Source organism: Microtus ochrogaster, chromosome 2 (genome assembly GCF_000317375.1).
Source record: "Microtus ochrogaster isolate Prairie Vole_2 chromosome 2, MicOch1.0, whole genome shotgun sequence".
Lineage (NCBI taxonomy): Eukaryota > Metazoa > Chordata > Mammalia > Rodentia > Cricetidae > Microtus > Microtus ochrogaster.
Genome location: NC_022010.1, coordinates 49,092,541 through 49,113,343, shown reverse-complemented (window position 1 = coordinate 49,113,343; position 20,803 = coordinate 49,092,541). Strand labels below are relative to the sequence as shown.

At 37.4% G+C, this 20,803-nt stretch overlaps 1 protein-coding gene across 2 annotated transcripts in view; it reads right to left on the bottom strand.

The window, feature by feature from the left end:
• Positions 1 to 20,803, bottom strand: part of Gsk3b (glycogen synthase kinase 3 beta) — a 147,697-nt gene that overhangs the window by 16,891 nt on the left and 110,003 nt on the right. Inside the window, exons 8-10 of one of the 2 annotated variants that reach the window (XM_005344973.3) lie at positions 20,251 to 20,346; positions 6,418 to 6,456; positions 3,389 to 3,575 (exon numbers count right to left, since the gene is read on the bottom strand). In XM_005344973.3, the coding sequence (XP_005345030.1) occupies positions 3,389 to 3,575; positions 6,418 to 6,456; positions 20,251 to 20,346 (322 nt within the window). The remainder of the gene's footprint in view (positions 1 to 3,388; positions 3,576 to 6,417; positions 6,457 to 20,250; positions 20,347 to 20,803) is intronic. The other variant, XM_005344974.2, reaches the window with a different exon arrangement.

Below are 20,803 nucleotides of genomic sequence, written 5' to 3'. Positions count from 1 at the left end.
CTTAGCATCACATAGTATGAGGTTCCCAAAAAGGTAAATCCATGGAGACAAAAAGCAAAGTGACTGCTGCTGCTGGGGCTGCTGACAGACTAATGGGGAGTTCATGCTAATGAGGACATGATTTTCTTCAGGAGCAAAGAAAACGTTTTGGAAGCTGATAAAGGTGTCAGATGCACAGCATGAGGAATATATAATCGACACTACATTGCTTGCCCCTTAAAAGTTATTTGTTTCTTTTCATTCATTCATTTATTCATTCATTTTTATTTATGTATGAGTGCTATTTGCATGTATGCCTGCATGCCAGAAGAGGGCATCATATCCCATTAAAGATGGTAGTGCGCTGCCATGTGGTTGCTGGGAATTGAACTCAGGACCTCAAGAAGAGCAGCCAGTGTTCCCAACTGCTGAGCCATCTCTCCAGCCCCCAACTGTTTGCTTTAAAAAAAAAAATCCTTCATAAATTTCATCTCAGTTTTTTTTTAATCAAAAAAATCCTCAGGGATTTGGTGAATTGGTAACTTTAAATTTTTATTTCATTAGTAGTAATAGAAGGTTCTCACTGGTGAGTTAATAATCAAATGAATTACTTCAAAACAGCACAGGAGAACAATGTAAACTTAAGTATGGATTCTGGAATCTAATTAAATAAGACGTTTAAGTGGTATTTCACTTTACTTACACACACACACACACTCACTCACTCACTCACACAGGTGTATTTACACACAGTGAGGAATATGTGCTAAATATGTCTGGAAACAATGAAAATTGCCCTTTTCATATCTACCTGTCTAAGGATTAATCAATATTTCTATATGTATTTGTCACACATCTGACCAGGGGTTTTGCTAATTAGTTTATTTTTAATTACAAAAATATTTATCATGGATTATCAATGTATTAGAAATCTTGAGAACTACACTGCAGTATGTAACAAAATGATTTTTAGCCAAACTAACTAATCAGAAAGAGCTGTGCCTTCAGTTTTCTCTGCATTTTTTCTATTTCCAGCATTTTCTTTATGTGCATTGCTATTGGTGAAAACCAAAGCAATAAGGAGTAAAAACAAATTTTCTTTGTCAAGAGAACGGAGAAAGAGGTCAGTTAGCATCCTAGTTTAACCCTTTGTCAATCCACAGTTGCCCTCCCTATCACTGACCTGAAGTTATGCAGCCTTCCCCTGACACTTCCAGCCACAGGGGCTGCTCAGAGAGAAACAACTCGCTCCTGAGCTAGCTGGACTCTCACGGATTCAACTTGCAACTTGATTCAGTCTATATGTACAGTTGCTCTAATTTTCTGCTATCATTTTCAACCCTGTAATCTGGAGAAAGAACATAATATTTATTTCTTCTCTTTATACGACTATCCTTTATATGATATACTAAGAAGATGGGGAACCTTCTGTGATCAAGATAGAGACATTTCCTTTATTGGAAGATGAACATTTTACCCTCTGTATTTAGATTATTCTAAATTGAATGTGGAGGAATGCATGAAATAAACATGTAAGATTTGAGTAATGGCCTGTACGGCTTAGCCTGCAAGTGTCAACATTCTGTGACTACCATCTATGCTGAGGGCGTCTTGAGTCACATTTAAAAGCATATTTACATGTCCAGAGACTGGTGACTCTTTAAAGCTGATCTGGAATTCTGATGTGTTTGGGATCCTTATCACTCCATGTTAAGCAGAACAGTAACGAGTGGGAGGATAGAGTATTCAGAGAAACACTTGAATTATAGAGCCTGGAAAAAGGAATTTGTAGCAGAGTTGGCAGTAGTTTTAAAATGTACCCTCCACATTCAATGAAAGAAATGCCTTTTGATCTCCCTGATGCATTTCCTAGCCTACCTAATCCTTACCACTTAGTCAGTCAAGATACTCATCACTTCCTTCTCTTGTTTTATTGATGGAGAATTACAAACTCTTTGTGTTTAGTTTGGGGAGGAAAATACCATTGGAGGAGGTGAGTTAAAAAAAGGAAGACTGCCTGGAAGTCTTGATGAGGAGGAAGTGACACTAGAATAACAGGCAGATGATGGGAATCTTTAGATTTCTCAGGAACCACCAAAGAACAAGTGAACTCAGCTTCCTTTTAGTGTTTACTCAGCAGCAATGCCTACAGACATGCAGGTGTGGCTGAGTAAGAATGGCTCCCACAGGCTCATGTATTTCAATGTTTAGTCGTCAAGGAGAGGCACTACTTGAGAAGGACAAGCAGATGTGGTCTTGTTGGTATACATGTGTCATTTGAGGTTTCAGAAGCTCAACCCAGGCCCAGTGTCTCTCTCTTCCTGCTACCTGAAGATCAGAATGTAAAGCTCTCAGATTGTTCACCAGCAACAGGTCTGCCTGCATACCACCATACTCCCCACCATGATGATAATGGACTGTAAGTCCCAATTAAGGCTGTAAGTCCCAATTAAGTGCTTTGTTTTATGAGATTTCCATGGTTGTAGTGTCTCTACAAAGCAATAGAATTATGACAACAGGCAAAATTAATTCCTAAAGTTTAAAAACCTGTTTTATATGCTTGGGAAATACTATTAGTCTACTTTTTTTTTTTTTTTATTCAAATCTAAGGTTTCTCTTTTTTTTATTTTTTTTGGTAATACACTAACTCACTGAAATCTCCTTGCATTTTTTTTTTTTTTTTTTTTTTTTTTTTTTTTTTTTTGCTTTTTCGAGACAGGGTTTCTCTGTGGTTTTGGAGCCTGTCCTGGAACTAGCTCTGTAGACCAGGCTGGTCTCGAACTCACAGAGATCCGCCTGCCTCTGCCTCCCGAGTGCTGGGATTAAAGGCGTGCGCCACCACCGCCCGGCTCTCCTTGCATTTTTGTCACATGACCAAATTTAGTACAATCTGGTAAAAAATGGTCAAACGACAACTGTTTGCAAACTTTTATCTGTCACTCCTCTGTTCAAACACACAAAGACTGGTATAACAAATTACAGACATTTCTTACTTCCACAAGTACTTAGTATGATCACTGTCACCTACAGATAATCACTAAGTGTCATCTCACATCCATTTATCGAGTATTCTAGTTACTTTTCTACTGCTGTGAAAACATATCATAACCACAGCGACTTATGAGGTAAAAAAAAGAGTTTGTTTTGGACTTAAGAGTCCATGAGAGTAGATGGGGGGTGGCAGGCAGTTGGAGCAGCACAGCTCAGAAAATAAACAAGAAGCAGACAGCACACTGGGAATGAAACCTCAAAGGCCACTCACAGTGACCTACTTCTCCAGCACCTCTTAATCCTCTCCCAAACAGCTACCAACTAGGGCCCAAATATTCCAATGCTGGAGACTTATGGCGGACATGTCATTCAAATGACCACACCCACAAACAGATAAAAATGAAGTGTCTGGAATTACCTTGAGTGGTAAAGTTGAAGAGTGCAGGTGTGTCCCGCCCATTTGGTAGTTTGACATTTGGGTCCCGTAATTCATCAAAAAATGAATGTGCACAAGCTTCCAGTGGTGTCAGTCGGGCGGTTGGTGTGTATTCCAGTAGACGGCTACACAGTGCAATTGCCTCTGGTGGAGTCCGGGGCCGGAAGACCTGAAAGGACAAACAAGCCGAAAGAACAATTAAGTTCTCTTATAAGAACCTAGTCAAAAAATCCTTTGAGTACTGAGTTAATTCCCACTATAGAAAAACATGGCTATAAAATCTAGAATTAAGAGTTAACTGCACGTCATGAACCATTTGCTAATAAAAAACTATCCAAGAAAAGCTCGGGGAATACCCTACCTCTTAAGCACGACCATAAACTACTGTAGACATAGAAAAGCTGAGATCTGAGGCAAGCACAACTATAAGAATATATTTTTTAACTTAAAGTGTTTACTGCTGTGGCCTCTGGTACTCTTTTTGACGGAACAACTGTTTCTTGACAATGGATGGCACTCTTCAAATCTTATTTTTTAAATAAGTATTTATTAAATACTTCAGTCAGTACTTTTAAGAAAAGTATTTTTTTTTAAAAAAAGAACAGCTGTTGTTTTAATTGTAAAAACACTAATGGTTTGGTATTATCTTCTTAACACATACAGCCTTATTCAAAGTTTCTGGAATACCTAGAGTTTCTCAAGCGTCTGGCATTGGGCTCTTGAACAGTTGGCAGATCATTCTCACTTGAATTTCTTTCAATGAATAATAATCTAGAGTTTTAAATGTTTTCGGAAAGAGCCGATAATTTACAGAAAGGTCAACTGAAGACTATAATGAAGCAATACTAATTAACTGATTTGCTTAAAAGAATAGACAGCTTTACACCCGCTGTGTCTTAAAATGAATCAGTATATATAACGATGAACACAGACTTTATTCTAAATGACAGCTAGTCAAAGGTAAAGAACAGAGGGGAAAACATAAGCATGAACGGATGGAACACAGAACCTTTGAAATGAAAAGAAAAACAAAACAGATTCCTTGATAGAAAGCATACGTGAGCAAAGCAAAGGCAGGGTTGGTGAGGACGGACAAAACAGTACCAGGGCCCTGGGAGGTGAAGGCTCACATCACTTGGGCTGAAGACAGGAGAGCTTGTCGTCACCACAGGGCTCATTAATAGTCAAGGACTTGAGCACTTTCTAAATACTAGTGGTAACTGCAGGGGTTGTTTTCTTTCCCCTTTAAAAAATACAGTTTATTATAGAAATACATTATTTTCCACAGAAATTGACAAAGTACCTTGCATAGGATCTTAAGAATTTATTTTGAGGTTTGGTTAATTTAGAACTCTAAGGCTTAATCAATTTTGAGGGCTTGGTCAATTGGCCATTTTAGAGAGCCCTTTGCAAATTCAAAACTGCCTTGTCTTTATGTTTTTGAATACTGTAATTTGCCTTAGCCAAGGGAATCTCAAAGCTGCTATACAACTTAAAGGTTTCATTTCTCCACCATTTTTAGTCACCACTCTCTCTCCCTTATTTCCAAGTGCTAATCAAATCCAGAATGCAAAAAAGAAAAACAGTAAAAATTGTCATAAAAATACTGAAATTAGCTAGGTGGTTCTTTGTGAGTTCAGGGCTAGTGTGGTCTACACAGTGAGTTGTAGGATAGTCTGAGCTACATAGTAAGACCCTGATTCCAAATAACAAGAAAAATACAAAAATTACTGGTAGTTTGTATCTACTTGACAATATATAGATTTACTTGCTAGCTAATGCAAAATGTCTTGCCACCAATATGATATTAGGTGAATAGAATTAGACAGCACTTGAATGCAAAAATAACTCTTGCTAAAATTTAAGAGCAGGAGACACAAATATTAGGTTCTTTGAAATCTAAAAGTTCATGCTTAACTGGGCATAGTGATCTGGGAGGCAAAGGCAGGGGATTATCTGTCAGTTTGAGACCAGCCTGGATTATACAGTGAATCTGAGGCCAGCAGGGCACATTGTGAAGCTTTGTCTCAAAATACAAACAAGCAACTGAGTTGTGGTGGCACACATCTTTGATCCCAGCACTTGGAGGGCAGGGGCGGGCACATCTGTGAGTTGGAGGGCAACATGGTCTACACAGAGAGTTCCAGGACAGCCAGGGCTACACAGAAAAACAAACCAACAAACAAAACATGTTTTGAAAAAACAAAACAACCACAAATAAGCAAAAAAGAAAACAAACATACTAAATCGTGCTATATTAATGAAAAGTTTTCTGTTGAAAGTCTTAATAAATTAGAGTTCTGGTTATATTTTGGACTATTTAAAAGAATCCATTTCCTGTGTCATTTTTGGTATTCTGCTGGCTACAAGTGACCACCTATCATCTGGGTACTAAAGCACATATTTTGTGAAGAAATCCTAACTTGAGGAAACACAGGGTTAAAAAATAACCTATGCCAAAAGTCTTTATTAGAATAGTAATCTGCCTTTAAAAAAAGTATTCATTTACTTTGACTTTTCACGAGATTCCTCATGAGAAAAGCTTTAGTTCAGTACCTTATGGATAAAGATTAAGTGGGAAATTACGTGAATCAAAACCTAGTATCTCTCAGAATTCAGATTTCTGACCATAATAAGGGGTATGATAGCATGCAACTTCCAAAATGAATAGTCTCAACTAGACACTAGTTCTTCTAAAGCAAAGGGAACCAACAGCTACTGAAATACAGTTTCTAGTCAAGTTTCTACTTCTACATCATTCTTTACTGAAATAACAGAGAATCTTTGGTTGTATCTAAGAATAACTGAAATTCTCTCAATCCAGATGTTAATAGATACTGACATGCTAATATACTATATAAACTATACCAAAACCACAAACACAGAAACAATCTTCCCAGTGTGTTCATCAGCACAGTTCAGAAAGGAACAGCTGCTCAGCCTTTCCAAGAAACATTGTCCCTAGTGATATAAAACTTCCCTAAAGTTAAAAAAAAAAAAAAAGTACATACCCGTACTCCTGGGGTGAAATGTCCTGTTCCTGACGAGTCCTAAAGGTGATAATGCAGTGAAATAATCCAAACAGGGGAAGTCAATGCAAAAGAGAATAGTCCAGCAAGGAAAAATATAGCCAATGTTATAAGAAATCCATGGTGTCGGGGACATAGAAAATGTTTATACAGTTATAAACTTTAAGCATTCGTCTCCACAGTAGTAAGTCCAAAATTTAAAAATTATTTCACCACAAGTGTATGCAAAAATTTGCTTTGATTTGTGCAATGGTGAGGCACAGTAAAGAAACATTTCTGTTTTAGTTTATCATGTTCCAATGCCAGTGTGTTTATCAAAAAAATATAAAACCAAAATAAGTTAAAATCAAAATGAAATCTAGAAGTAAAGTAAAGAGGTCTTCTATGACCTGGATTTATCATCCGTAGACATGGCTGGGAGGGGGCATATTGGCCTGCTTTTAAAAATGGATGTTCCCAATATGCTAGAATTTCACAATTATTTTTTTCAGTTACACAGTATAAACATTTTTTTTGCTAAATTATTGGTCATGAGAGAGAAGTATTAAGTTTATTTAATTTATATTACTATAAATTTGAAGCCAGATACTTTTAATTTGTGTGAGCTAAGAAAGAATCAGGCCACCGCGGATTATTCTCCTGTTTTGGATTGACTTCCCTGCTAGAAGATATTTTTACTGATAGTCTCAGTGTATTAGGACTCTTCAGGAAATGACATATCACCTCAGGAGTGCAGGTATAAACTTACTTTTTTCTACTATGGGCTTTGCCCCCTCATACCCTTGCACCCATGCCTTAGGAAAAATATAGAGAGCATTCTTTCCTTTTTACAAAAACTCACTGAAAAAAAATCCTTTATCTTTGAGTAATACAAATTCAATACAACTTCACCTGCAAATATGCCCAATTCACCCACCAAAAGCTAAACAAAAATTTATACAATAAACAAAACAACTAAGGGACAGTCACAGTTACAGGTGACATGCAGAATAATGTACACCAACACCTAGGCAAAACGGAGCCACGTATGCAGGGAGGGAGCAGGGTCTATTGTGTCTAGGTATTGAGAACACAAAATTGGCAGAACTCACCAGTAGCTGTGAACTCCCTTGACTAAGCTAGGAGAATGTAACATTCTTTTAGGATAGTTTCCAGTGGGGGAATTAAACATTTTGCAAAAAATAAATAATCCGCGGATTACTTTTAGTCTGCAGACTAAAATTTAGTGCATGGGATTAAAACCCAGTCCATGAGAATAAAAATCTAACACAACCAGGTGGACAAAAATTGAAAATCATATCAAAAAAACCCTAACAGCATAAAGTAAGATTCAATTGGGCAAACTAACAATTAGTATGCAGACTAAATATGGCCAGCCAAGTATGCAGCAAGGCCACAGACACCCCTTTGAAAGCTAAAAGAAAAAAAGTAATAAAAGAACCAAAATGAAACAAAGCAAAAAAGAAAAAAGAGAGAAAAATGAAACAAAAAGAAGAAAAGAAAAGAATCAAATGAACCAAAACACTGACATGAACTTTTTTGAGTGCTTCAAATACTACCTCACCTATGCAGCAACACATTTTCTTAAATTCAAACAAAGACACTTATCACAATTTCTAGTCCATGGAAAAAAACTATCATAAAAATTAATTTTCCCCTAAAAGTCTCTGTGATATTGAACAAATGCAAACAAATCCTTAAATGAAGAATTATTCAATGTAAATTTGCATTTGGGTAACTCAGATAACAGAGACAATTTCCTAAGAATTTGGCTATAAAAATTCAACCTGGAGTCAAGTACTATCACTGACCTGAGGCCCTTGAGAACGGCTCTTTATGAACAACCACATACACATCAAGACCTGCAGTTAAAGCTGCTTCTCTGTCAGCTCCCACCAATGCTGCTGTATTAGGCACCCAACCAAAACAATATAGAATGCCCACTCTTACGATTATAGATAGTGGAAAATAATTTACAGAAACACAGAATAAGTCTGTGGCTGTTCCAAACCGCTGCCCACTACTAGGTTCCATTATAAGCTTATGAAACTGACACAATTTTTTGGTCATAGGCAGAATATAATCTTCCAGTTCTAGGTTCTAAAAACTGGTAAACCATGAATACTAAAGAGCAATTTCAATACTGGGTCAAGTAATCTAAAGCCTTTTGCAATTAATAAACTAGATATAAGATTGAAGTGAGACAGTATCATGGGTCTGTTGAATAGTTATGTAATAACAAAAGAAATCAACTAAGTAAGTGGTTTTCTAAGCACATAACTTACTAATTAACACACTATTTAAAATACCCTTTATTAGTATTTTCAAGCTGTCACACACTGATCTAGTGACACACTGAAATGTAGGGCAGCCTAATCCACTATAAACAATGCATTTGTTTCCCCTCAGAAGCTACTTTAAATCAACTTTCAGAGAGTCCACAAGGCAAGTAAAACGGGTATGTCTGAAGTCACTTCCTAACAGAGTGGGTCAAACAGAACATAGCTCAAGCCTAATAGAGGAACACAAATTTAACTTTTAAGGATTAGAAAAGCAGAAAAAGAATGCTGAAAACAAGAAACACAAAAAATCCTTTTCTTAGTCATGCTAAAACTAGCTCTAGCATTTAATGAATTTCAACAGTACTAATTAAAAGGCTGAATTTTCCAGAACTGCATGACATGGAAGGAAACTTTATAACAGCAGCATTACTGATACAATGCTTTCCTCTACTAACATCCTCATGGAGCACACATTAGTGCACACCTACACATAAGCATCATGACCAAATGACCACTTACTCGGTTAAACTTTTCATGTTTTTGCAAAACGGCAATTGGAATCAAGCTAGCCTTCCTAAGAGTACACGAGTATCTCCTTTTCATCCACATCTCCCATCGTAAGATGTCTCCCCAGCCTTTTTATCTATCCCTCAGCAAATCATGTCTTTCTGTCTCTCTCACTCTCTTACCTTATAAAAATCCGTGTGTGTGTGTGTGTGTGTGTGTGTGTGTGCGCGCGCTTGTGTGATGTCAGGGGACAACACACTTGACTCAGTTCTTTCCTTCCACCCTGTAGGTTCCAGAGATTGAATCAGGCTGTCTGGCTTGGCGACAAGAGCCTTCACCAGCTGAGCCATCCCATGGGTCCCACTTAAGCAAATCTTAAATCTGCTTAAACAGCCCTTGTCCTGCGTCATCTCTAGGGAGAATTCTTTCACTGCCTTCACTAAAGGTCTGTCTTGTGACAACCACTGGACATAAACAGCTTTGACATTTACAACACAAAATTTTTATTACTTAATACTCGCTGTAACTATGCTTTCAAAAGCAAGGACTGTGTATTTCCATCCTTTATGGTGATAAAGAATACATAGTACCTAAAAAACAATGATAAATATATATTTTCGAGACAGGGTTTCCTTGTGTAACAGTCCTAGCTGTCCTGGTACTAGCTCTTGTAGACGAAGCTGGCCTCAAACTCACAGGGATTCACCTGCCTCTGCCTCCCAAGTGCTGGGATTAAAGGCGTGTGCCTCCACCACTCGGCCAAATTAAAATATATATTTTTGCCTTCTCCAATCCATCCCCAACCTCATCCTTTGTCCCCTTAAACAATTAAGCATACACACACACACCCTCTTGTATATGGATTCATCACTCTAGGAGGTGGAGAGTGTACATGTGTGCATGTGTTTGTCAGATGAAATGGCAGGTGCACTCACAAGGTAAGTAATAACTAGTTAATACAACGTTCAGGGTAAAGAACATAAAATACATAAAATCTGATTCATCACAAGCAATGGAGTAGATCTGAACCAACAGACATCCCAGTATGTTTTATGTTTTCTGGAATACACACAGAAGTAGTAATTATTACAAAAAGAGCAGACAGAATGGGCTTCCAAGAAAAGCTTATTCTTTGCATTGTGGGCTTCTCTGGAGGTATTTTCAGTAATGTGCCAAATAAGGAGTTGAAATGGATAAATCTGTCAGGTTCTGAAAAAACATACTAAAGGGTTATGGGGAAAACGTAGTTATCAAGAGTCTTAAAAAGGAAACACAATAAAGATTTTGTTTTGTTTTAAGCAAAGAATATGACTTACTCAGTGTAAAACAATTCCTCTGACAGCTAAAGGGTCTCAAAGTCAACTTTCTGTTTCCATCTGGTAGCGAGATGGAAGCAATAGTATTCATTTGTACTGAAGCATGGTCTAACAAATCTAGCACCAGAGAACTGCTCGGGTGGGTACTATGTTCTGGGGTACTCACCTCACCAAAGGCCCATATAACTGACGTACACACTGAACTGCTGAGTATTAAACTACCATGTCAAAAAGTTAGAAGTCTTTTCTTTACATTTATTTTATTTATTTACTTATTTGTTGTGTTTGCCTGCCCAAAGCTGGTTCTCTACTTCTACTATGTGGGACCCTGGGATCAAAGTCAGCCCACCCAGCTTGATGGCAAGTGCCTTTACCTGCTAAGCCATCTTGTTGGCTCTCATTCTGAAGTCATTTATAGCCCTGTTATCATTATGAAACAAAAAATCAGAAATTGCTGGTAACCTATACAATGACTCAGTGGGTAACAAAGTAGTTACATGATGATGAATAATCAAACTACATGGACAACGAGAAAATTTCATGAGAGAAGAGAGACCTGAGCTGAATTAGTATTTGCTTGGCAGAGAAGAAAAGGAAGAACACTGCATGTGGGACATGGGGAGGGAAAGATTCTAACAAGATGGAGAAAAAAAAATGTAGCGCCTCCTGGATCAATTAGGAAAGTTTAATTACATGATAAACATATACGGCTAACTTATTAAGTAGTTTAATACAAGGATAAAAGATGGGGCCCTTGGGATTCTATTCTACTTCTTTCCACAAACCAGTATACTACAAATGACTTCCACCACTTTATAAGATTACACAAATACCTGTATTACTTATCTGACCTCAGAATTATTTGCTACTAGTACAAAAAATATTTGACAAAAATATTTGTCAGAGTAATTTAAACAAAAGGTATCAGCTATTCAATACTGGAAATGGGAGAAACCCAAGATAACTACAGAATGAGAACAACCTGACTAGGGATCCCTGGTGTAGGAGTTTCTTCTGTTTATGTGTTGCTTTCACTGGATAAATAAAGAAACTGCTTGGCCTGATAGGGCAGAACTTAGGTAGGTGGAGAAGAACTGAATTCTGGGAGAAAGAAAGCAGAGTCAGAGAGCCGCTATGGAGCTGCTAGGTCAGACATGCTGAATCTTTTCCGGTAAGCCACAACCTCGTGGTGACATACAGATGAACAGAAGTGTTGGTTAAATCAAGATGTGAGTTAGCCAATAAGAGGCTAGAGATAATGGGCCAGGCAGTGATTTAATCAATACAATTTCCGTGTGGTTATTTTGGGTGTAAGCTAGCTGAGCAGCCAGGACGAACAAAAGGCCACCCTCCTCGTGCAACAGATCCCCTTAATTACACACTGAACTTTAAATTCACTGCCTAGTGGTATGTATTTAAAACCTGGACACTAGATTCCTCAGGGAATCTCAGGGGCTGGAAAGGGCAGCTAGGAAAAGATTGAGGCCATATGACCTAGATAGATGGTCAGCACCCGAAGTGGGGCTGTTCTGAGCATAATGGACAAGCAGCTAATATCTATGCTAGAAATAATAATAAATAAGGCCATGTGATAACCCTTGAAATAATATGCATTTCACAGCCACCTTTCCTAAAGGCTATGAGGACTAAGAGAAGTAAGAATTGGGGTGTAATGAGAAAGACGGATGGCACTTTCTGACAATGAAGGATTGAAATCAGTAAGGAGGTAGGAGGTTGTTTTATAGGTCTATACTATCACAATGACCTAAAACAAAACATAATGAGGCAGGAGTAAAGACAAGGCAGAAGTATATTGGAAGCAGAATGTTCTCCATTTATTCATAACTAAAATAAGATAATCCTTTATAATTATTATAGCTGTATTTTGAAAAGAACCCGAAGACAAGGCAGATAAATAATCACTATTTTACAAAACAGAAATAAAAAGAACCAATAGTATTTAAACCCCACTTGATACTTAATGACTCACTGTTTAGCCATGCCTCCATGTACTAAAGGCCAAGATTTAAATTTCTTCTCTTTTTCCAATGAAATCTCTATTCAATTCTCAATCTTCTGAAGTATCACTTCCACTAGCTTTGGCCTTCATTTCCTTTCCCACTTAAGCCATTAAATGTTTTAACAACAAATTAGGCTGCACTATATACTTTGTAATTTTTAAGATATATTGAATTTTATGTGTATGTGGGTTTTCCCTCCATGGACATTATGTGTACGACACGTGTGCCTGTTGCCTGCAGAGGTCAGAGGGTATCAGATTTCCTGGAAGTTCTGGGAATGGAACCCCAGTCCTCTGCAAGAGCAACAAATGTCTTAAGTGCTGAACCAATGCTCTAGTCCCACGCTAGCTATTCTGTAATGGCCAAGGGCAACTTGAATGGATTCTTAAATCTGCAAAAACCCTGTAATACAGCATCCGTCTATCTCTCCAGCATACCTGCATCCTTTGTTTGTGAGGAAGACAGTTTTCTCCTTAATCTTTATTTCTCTCTTTATTTCAAAAATACAAATTACTCATCATGCAGAATACCACATTTGTAAAAAGAATTTGTTTTTAGAAAGAGACTGTTAAATAGGACTCCATGGTGGATTTCAGTGTATTTTTAAGTCGATGTGAAGGGATATGTGGTAATTACTGAGGATTACACTGCAGCCAAGATGCCAGGGCTCACACTCTCATGGCTAGAGGACTCAAATGAGTTCTAATGGAAGACAGCAGAAAACAAAGGCCTAACTGTCTGTCTTTCCAGACCCGGAGGACAAGTGTTTTTAGAGAACACTATATATACTTTTTTTTTTTTTTTTTTTGAGACGGGTTTTCTCTGTGGTTTTGGAGCCTGTCCTGGAACTAGCTCTTGTAGACCAGGCTGGTCTCGAACTCACAGAGATCCGCCTGCCTCTGCCTCCCGAGTGCTGGGATTAAAGGCGTGCGCCACCACCGCCCGGCTTATATATACTTTTAAATAACACAACTGGCAACCCAGTGCAGATAGCATTTCTCATCTGCTGTCAATCAGCATAACAGGAGGAAGATACAACTACACTACCTCTTGGAATCTTGAATTCCACATTTTATTTTTGAAAAATCTTTAAAAAGGAAAATTCAATACAAGCATATTCTGATCATTTACCCAATTGGAATTTCTGTGTGCAAGTTTGTGTGTATTAATGAGACATTAATGCAAATTTATTTGTTACAGAATATATCTGCATAAAGGGAAAGCTAAACTGTCAAAAAATACTATATAAATGCAGGGTTCATTGCGGTTTTAATATAAAAGGTAAGAAAATAGAACAATTATTCTATACATGTTATAGAAATCGACATCTAAGTAAAAGGGTTTTACATTTCATTCAAGTTTAGAAAGTATTTGGGGTTTTAAAGAAACATCAGGAATCCAGGAAGTCAGAGCAATGTTTAATTTACTGCAGCTTTTCTGCTGGCCACAACTCATAATTACTGTTCTTCATATTTTATTCTGGCTAATAATTCCTTTGCAGAGATAAAATTGGTGGCGGGGATAAAGGATATGACCACACATCAATATTGATGGGTGCTGTGGGAGCTCCTTCAGCCAATAGCCTTTGGGCGTAGTATCTTAAAGGTTACTGGCTGAAGGAGCTAAAGGAGCTTCATCCTTCAGATGGCAGTACTGAGTGTTACAGGGGATTCTGGGACTTCGATTGTAGCACTGTTTGATGTCAACTCCATTGTGTATGTGAACATGGAGGACAAGTGGTGAACACCTCCTTCTTGCTTCACAAAAACAATGATTACTTAAGAGTATGGAAGTACAGGCACAGACAGAACATAAACTCTTCCAGAATTATATTCTTTCTATACCAATCTATATTTTGGATTATGTCCCTGTCTCCTTAACTTAGTTGGAATTACAGCATACTATACATAGTGGTATATTATTTGTGTTTTAATAAACAAAGAATGCCTAAAGATTAGTGCAAAGTAGACACACTAGTCAGCCATACAGGCCAGGCAGTGGTGGTGCATGCCTTTAATCCCAGCACTAGAGGGGAATATAAAATGAGAGGAGGCAAGTCTTGCTCTGTCTCAATCTGAGGATTTGTGGAGGCAGGGTTGCCCATTTTCAGTCTGAGGTGGAGGAAGGAGCCAGTGGCTTGCTGCTTTGCTTTTCTGATCTTTAGGTTGAATCCCAATATCTCTGGGTTTTTATTATTTATGCTATATCTGGTACCCAACATTTGGAGGACAAATTCACAAAAAGGCTGTTTTGCCTGTGGCTTTACAACCACCAGCATAGACCGAAGCTACATGCATCCAGAGACACTCCCCTACCAGCTAAGCTTTTCTTTTTTCTCTCCTGGAAGGTTCTCCCTGAACCTTCTCCGGCTGCTGCCAAAGTAGGTAGCTACCTTCAAATCCAGTCAGGCTATTGCTGTTCTACCCAACAGCAATAATCATCAACATTGTCAGCAGATTTGGTAGGAAAAATGGAAATTTTTTTGTTTGGGTTTTTTGTTTTTTTTTTGAGACAGGGTTTCTCTGCGTTGCTTTGGTGCCTGTCCTGGAACTAGCTCTTGTAGACCAGTCTGACCTCAAACTCACAGAAATCCACCTGTCTCTGCCTCCCGAGTGCTAGAGATTAAAGGTGTGAGCCACTACTGCCTGACTGACAATTAGGAATTCTTAAAGGGAGGAATTGGTTAACGAGTTTTCCCCCCAGCATTAAAGACATGGGAAAGTCATTACAATGGAGGGACTTGGCTCTCTGTATGATAATATGCTAGACAGCTTGAAAAATAGAACAATTAAATGAGAAGACATCTAATTTAGATGGGATTTATGTAATGTCAATTGTAAACATTATAAGCATTATCATTTTTGTTTTATCACTAAAAACATTGATTAATCTGAGTGATATGATACAGGACTTAGAAAAAAAACTAATAAAACAGATTACAGAAATATTCAAATCCAGACAGAAGAATTTAATGGGGAGCCAATTTCAGCACTACATTATAAAAATAGAGGGGAATAGCTTAAGGTTTTCAGACAACCAATCTTAACATATTGAGGAACCTTACAGGAATTGTCAAATGGCAGAAGTTCTGTTACAGCTAACAGGATTCCTGTGCCAATGTTAGATTTAAGGAGATTCAAGGAAGCAATAGTCTCATACGGCGTGCATACAACTGATATGGGATTTCCCTCTGTGTGCTGTGATTACTATTAATGAAGAAAGAAACTGCTTTGGACCTATAGCAGGGCAGAACTTAGGTAGGCGAGAAAACTAAAGAGAATGCTGGGAGAAAGGAAGCAGAGTCAGAGAGAAGCCATGTCACCCTGCTGGAGACAGACGTCGGAACTTTAGCCGGTAAGCTACAGTCACGTGGCAATATACAGATTAATGGAGATGGGTTAAATTAATATGTAAGAGTTAGCCAATAAGAAGCTAGAGCTAATGGGACAAGTAGTGATTCAATTAATTAATTTGGTTAATTTAATCACACAGTTTCTGTGTGATTGTTTTGGGGATGAGCGGCTGGGAACGAAAACAAGTGGCCTCCTTACTTTCACCTTTTGTGAAGCAAATGTTAAACTTGTGGTCAGTTTGTAATAGAATTATCCCTAAAGACTGGATAGAATTGGCTAACAGTGTTTTAGAGTCTGCTCCACTATTATAATGGAGTACCTGGTTCAGAGGTTCAGAGAAGAGGTTAAGATTATTGAACAATGGAGTAAAGCTAGAGGTAGGGAAATCTCCTAAGATCACATTCTTGGAGAAAGAGATTATGCTACTATAAAAAGGCAAGTGTATATATATGATGACCACAGCCTGTGATTTATGCCACGCAGCAGCTTTGAATGCTTGGGACAGAATTAAAGAAATAGGAAAGAAAACTGAGTCATTTACTATAGTTATAGAGGGGTAAAAGAAAGCCTTTACAGATTTCTTACAAAGACTGACTTCAGCAGTAAATAGAATGATACCAAATTCAGAAGCTAGAAAATAGTGATTGAAGCTCTGAATTCTGAAAATGCTAGTTCTCAATGCAAAAGGATGATAAGGCTGTTAAAGGCAAGGTCAGTACCTTTGGCAAAATGGATCTGAGATATAACTAACATTGAATTTCATGACCATAATATATTTGGATAGGAGAGTTGGTTTCCAGGGGTTTGAAGAAAAATCAAAATGTCAAGTGTTTCAATTGTGGCAAACAAGGTCTCTTTAAAAGGGACTGTAAACAGGGTATTCCTAGAAATTTTTTTTCTAAGCATAATTTATTAAGAATTCTCTAGCATATGTCTCTAAAAACGTAACTTTTTTTTTGTTTTTTTTATTTTAAGCATATTACAGGTAGACCACACAATCCTACAGGCCAGGCAGTTATAGAAAGATCAAATCAAACTCTAAATGATATGTTAAATAAACAGAAAGGGATGATAAATACCCCAGAAATAGATTGCATAATTCGTTATCAACTCTGAATTCTCAAAATGCTACTAAGAAAGGAACAAGAACTGCAAAGAGACATTGGATAGTAGAAAAAAACTACAGAATTAAATCATCAGATATACTTTAAAGATGTACTGACCTCATAATGAAAACCAGAACATGTGTTACCTTGGGAAAAGGGTTTTGCTTTTGTTTCTAAAGGAGAAGAAAGCTACGGATACCATCAAAACTGATAAAGATTCGATTTGAACAAGAGACACATCTTAATTCAAATGAATGATAGTTCATCAAACAGCATGGCTATTTAATCTAAACTAACCTACACAACTAACCAATGCTTTTTATTTGATCAGATATAACTTGCCAAAAGAGAATCTCCTCAAAATTAGGGTTGGGGAAGGGTTTTGTTTCTGTCTTTTCAGGAGAGTAAAGGTATGCAGTTAAGGAATCTGAGGACCACTGGACAAATGAGACATCTGAAGAAAAAGGACAAATCATCAACCAGAAAAAAAAAATGTCTCAAGAAAACTAGTAAATTGGCCTATCGGTATATCACATTTCCAACAATGAACCATGAGCAGACCAGCAGAAAATTTTGAAGTCTCCATAAGGAGGATGGGGCCCCACAACAATGCTTCCTCCAGAACTATGATAACACCACTAAGCTGAAAAACACCACATAAAGATTGGCTTTGGACTACAAACTGCTCAGAACAATTTCAAGGTGGCTAGCTAAGATGATCCAGCCTAACAGACTGATCTAGCCAGGACTGAGACAAGCCTTTCACCTTCCCATTACACAGAGACTGAACAACAAATGATATATCTACCTCTCCCAGAATTTGACAATTAACCCAAATTTTTCTTTTCAGGATTTTTTTTTTAATGACAATGAGTCATCTCTGCTCCTGGCAGCACCAATCTATTTTAGCGAAGATAATGGGCTTCAAAGAAATTCCACATGGAGTTTACTTTCTTTGTGGCAAAAGTAAGCCACTAAGCAAGAAAATGCCCTTGCCTTGACTGCTGACAGTATGCTGTCCTAATTGGACACAAAAGAGAGTGACTGCCAAACACCTTCAAGACAGGTAGGACAGCCTTTCAGAATATCCTGCTTCACAGAAAATTCTGTCAGATATACTAGGCCTGTAAGCTGAAGATATATGCCCCAACATTGAGAGAAACTTTGGGTGACAGTCCAGGCAGCCAGCTGTTTCTGTCATTTTTCACATTTTTTGGAAGTCGCTTGTTTGCGCTTCCTGCTTACTCAGTTAATAATTATTTCTTTCTTGGGTTTCTGAGGGAGACTAGATAGTCAATAGTTTTCCTTGTTTATCAGATGCAGAAAACAAGTTATGATAGAAAGTAAATTAGGTACAAGACTTTGACTCACTAAGATAGGATAGATAATGGAGTATTTTCTCTGAATTTGTCAAGTGCAAATGGACTAGACATTGTTGTAATATTTACTGCCTAGATATATAGTATACAGTTATTGTACTTATTGTATAGTTTTTCTTATATTAGTTATAGCCTTTTTTATTTTAGACAAAAATGGAAAAAAATAATGGTATTATTATTATTATTTGTGTTTTAGTAAATAAAACTTGCCTGAAGATTAGTACAAAGCAGCCACACCAGTCAGCCATACAAGCCAGGCAGTGGTTGCACACACCTTTAATCCCAGCAGTCACACTAGTCAGAAACAGAGGCCGGGCAGTAGTGATGCATGCCTTTAATCCCGGCTCTAGAGAGGAATATAATATGGGAGGAGACAGGTCTCACTCTCAGTCTCAATCTGAGGATTGATCACCCTTTTGGTCTGAGACAGAGATAAGAGCCAGTGGCTCGCTGCTTTGCTTGTCTGATCTTTAGGCTGAACCCCAATATCTGTCTCTGGGTTTTTATTATTTGTACTCACAATATACACTGTCCTGTAATAACTCCAGTGGGTCCAATCTGTTACTTGACCTCTAAGCCAACAGGTCACCTAGGATCCTCTGGGTTTAGAGCCATGGGAAAGATCCTAAATATTATATCACTTGGCTCCAAAATAAGCCTTAAACACAAAGATCTACTTTACCGAAGACTAGTGTTCACCATAAAGTTTAAAAATGAAGGGGCTGGCCTCTTAGGAGAATGAAAGCCTCAATGTCTATTTCTGGCACCAAAATATTACCGATATCTTTGTTTAAAGTAGAAAAAGATAGCTGAATGTTAAGTGTTTGTCGGAAGAGAGGCTATGAGACTATTAGATTATACATGTAATCATCATATCATTAAAACAATAATAGAACAGAAAGAGGAAGAGAGGCAAGTGTACTGATCTAGTCTTAAATTACTTCATCTCTTACTCTTAATTGATATACAAACTTATCAATGTATAAAACAATTTATGAGGACAATTTAAAATATAGTGTCCTGTTTGAACTCTCATCTATCTCTACGACCCACCTACCACATGACTGATCTAAGGACTCAGTATTAGACACACAAGGACTAGTGTTAGCATTAGCACTGTCACAGCTGCCTGCAGTCTGGATCCCTGGATTCCTGTCTTTGGCTGGAGTTTCTGAACCTATAAAATGAGGCAGCTAAAAATGAACACCACCTATAAATTCTAACACATTCTATTTTTCTTTGAACTCTTAATTTCATCATACAACCTGAGATGGAAAAACTCCTGATTAGGTTTTCCCAAAGGCTAGTAGTGACATCCTATAAACATAAGTTACTTTTCAAGTACACATCCAACAAGATTATACCTGCTTTAAAAATACTTCTCCTGAAGTACCAACAGGATAGTAAACAAGGAAAACATGCAACATCTATAAGAAGGTCTATATTTTGATAGTTTAAAATATAGTTTAAAGAATAAAGAAAAATTTAAAGGCCTTTATCTGTGATAATATTGAATTACACATCTCTATTTAAATCAAGAAATTAAGTTTAAAAGTTTAAGTTTTTAAGAATTCCATCCCATTATTTTAATGTTATGGGTATTCTGTTCTCTGTTCTTACTTGCAAAAGAAAGCCCAGGCTGGATATTGTCCACAGGCCATCAGTAGAAATAAAGTATAGTGTCAGACACTGAACTATAGCCACTGAGCTACCTTCACAGAGGATTGCTGTGCATTTGAAATCAACACAAGGTATGGACTCTCACAATAGTTTAGCTTAAGTACAATGAAAACCCCAAAATTTAGTTAACTACTAGTTGATGCACTTTCTTAAAAACTCATTTTGACTCACCTTTGTCCAAGGATGTGCCTTGATTTGAGGGAATTTGAATTCTGTATAATTTGGGTTCATTTCTCTAATTTGCTCCCTTGTTGGTGTTCCCAGGACCTAAACCAAGAAAAACAAATACTGTCAACTTTTCCTATGTATATATATGGGAGGAGACAGGTCTCACTCTATCTATCTATCTATCTATCTATCTATCTATCTATCTATCTATCTATCTATCTATCTATCGATGCACTGGTTTTACTGAAATAAAAAATTCCAAACAAATAAAATATAAAACTCAAAAGATTTTGTAAGGACTTTTAAATTTGTATCAGTCTGTAAACCATGCTATACCGCCACAGACTACAGTTCTATGGTTAAGTATACTGAAAATCTGAGTCATAAAAATATTACTAGAAAATATTCCAGAGACTGGCTTACCAGTTAACACAACTGTCTGTAATTCTATCCCAGGAGGTCCTATAACACCACCTGGCCTGTAAGAATGGCCAAGATTAAAAACACTGATGACAACCTATGCTGGAGAGGTTGTGGGGAAAAGGGAACACTTCTG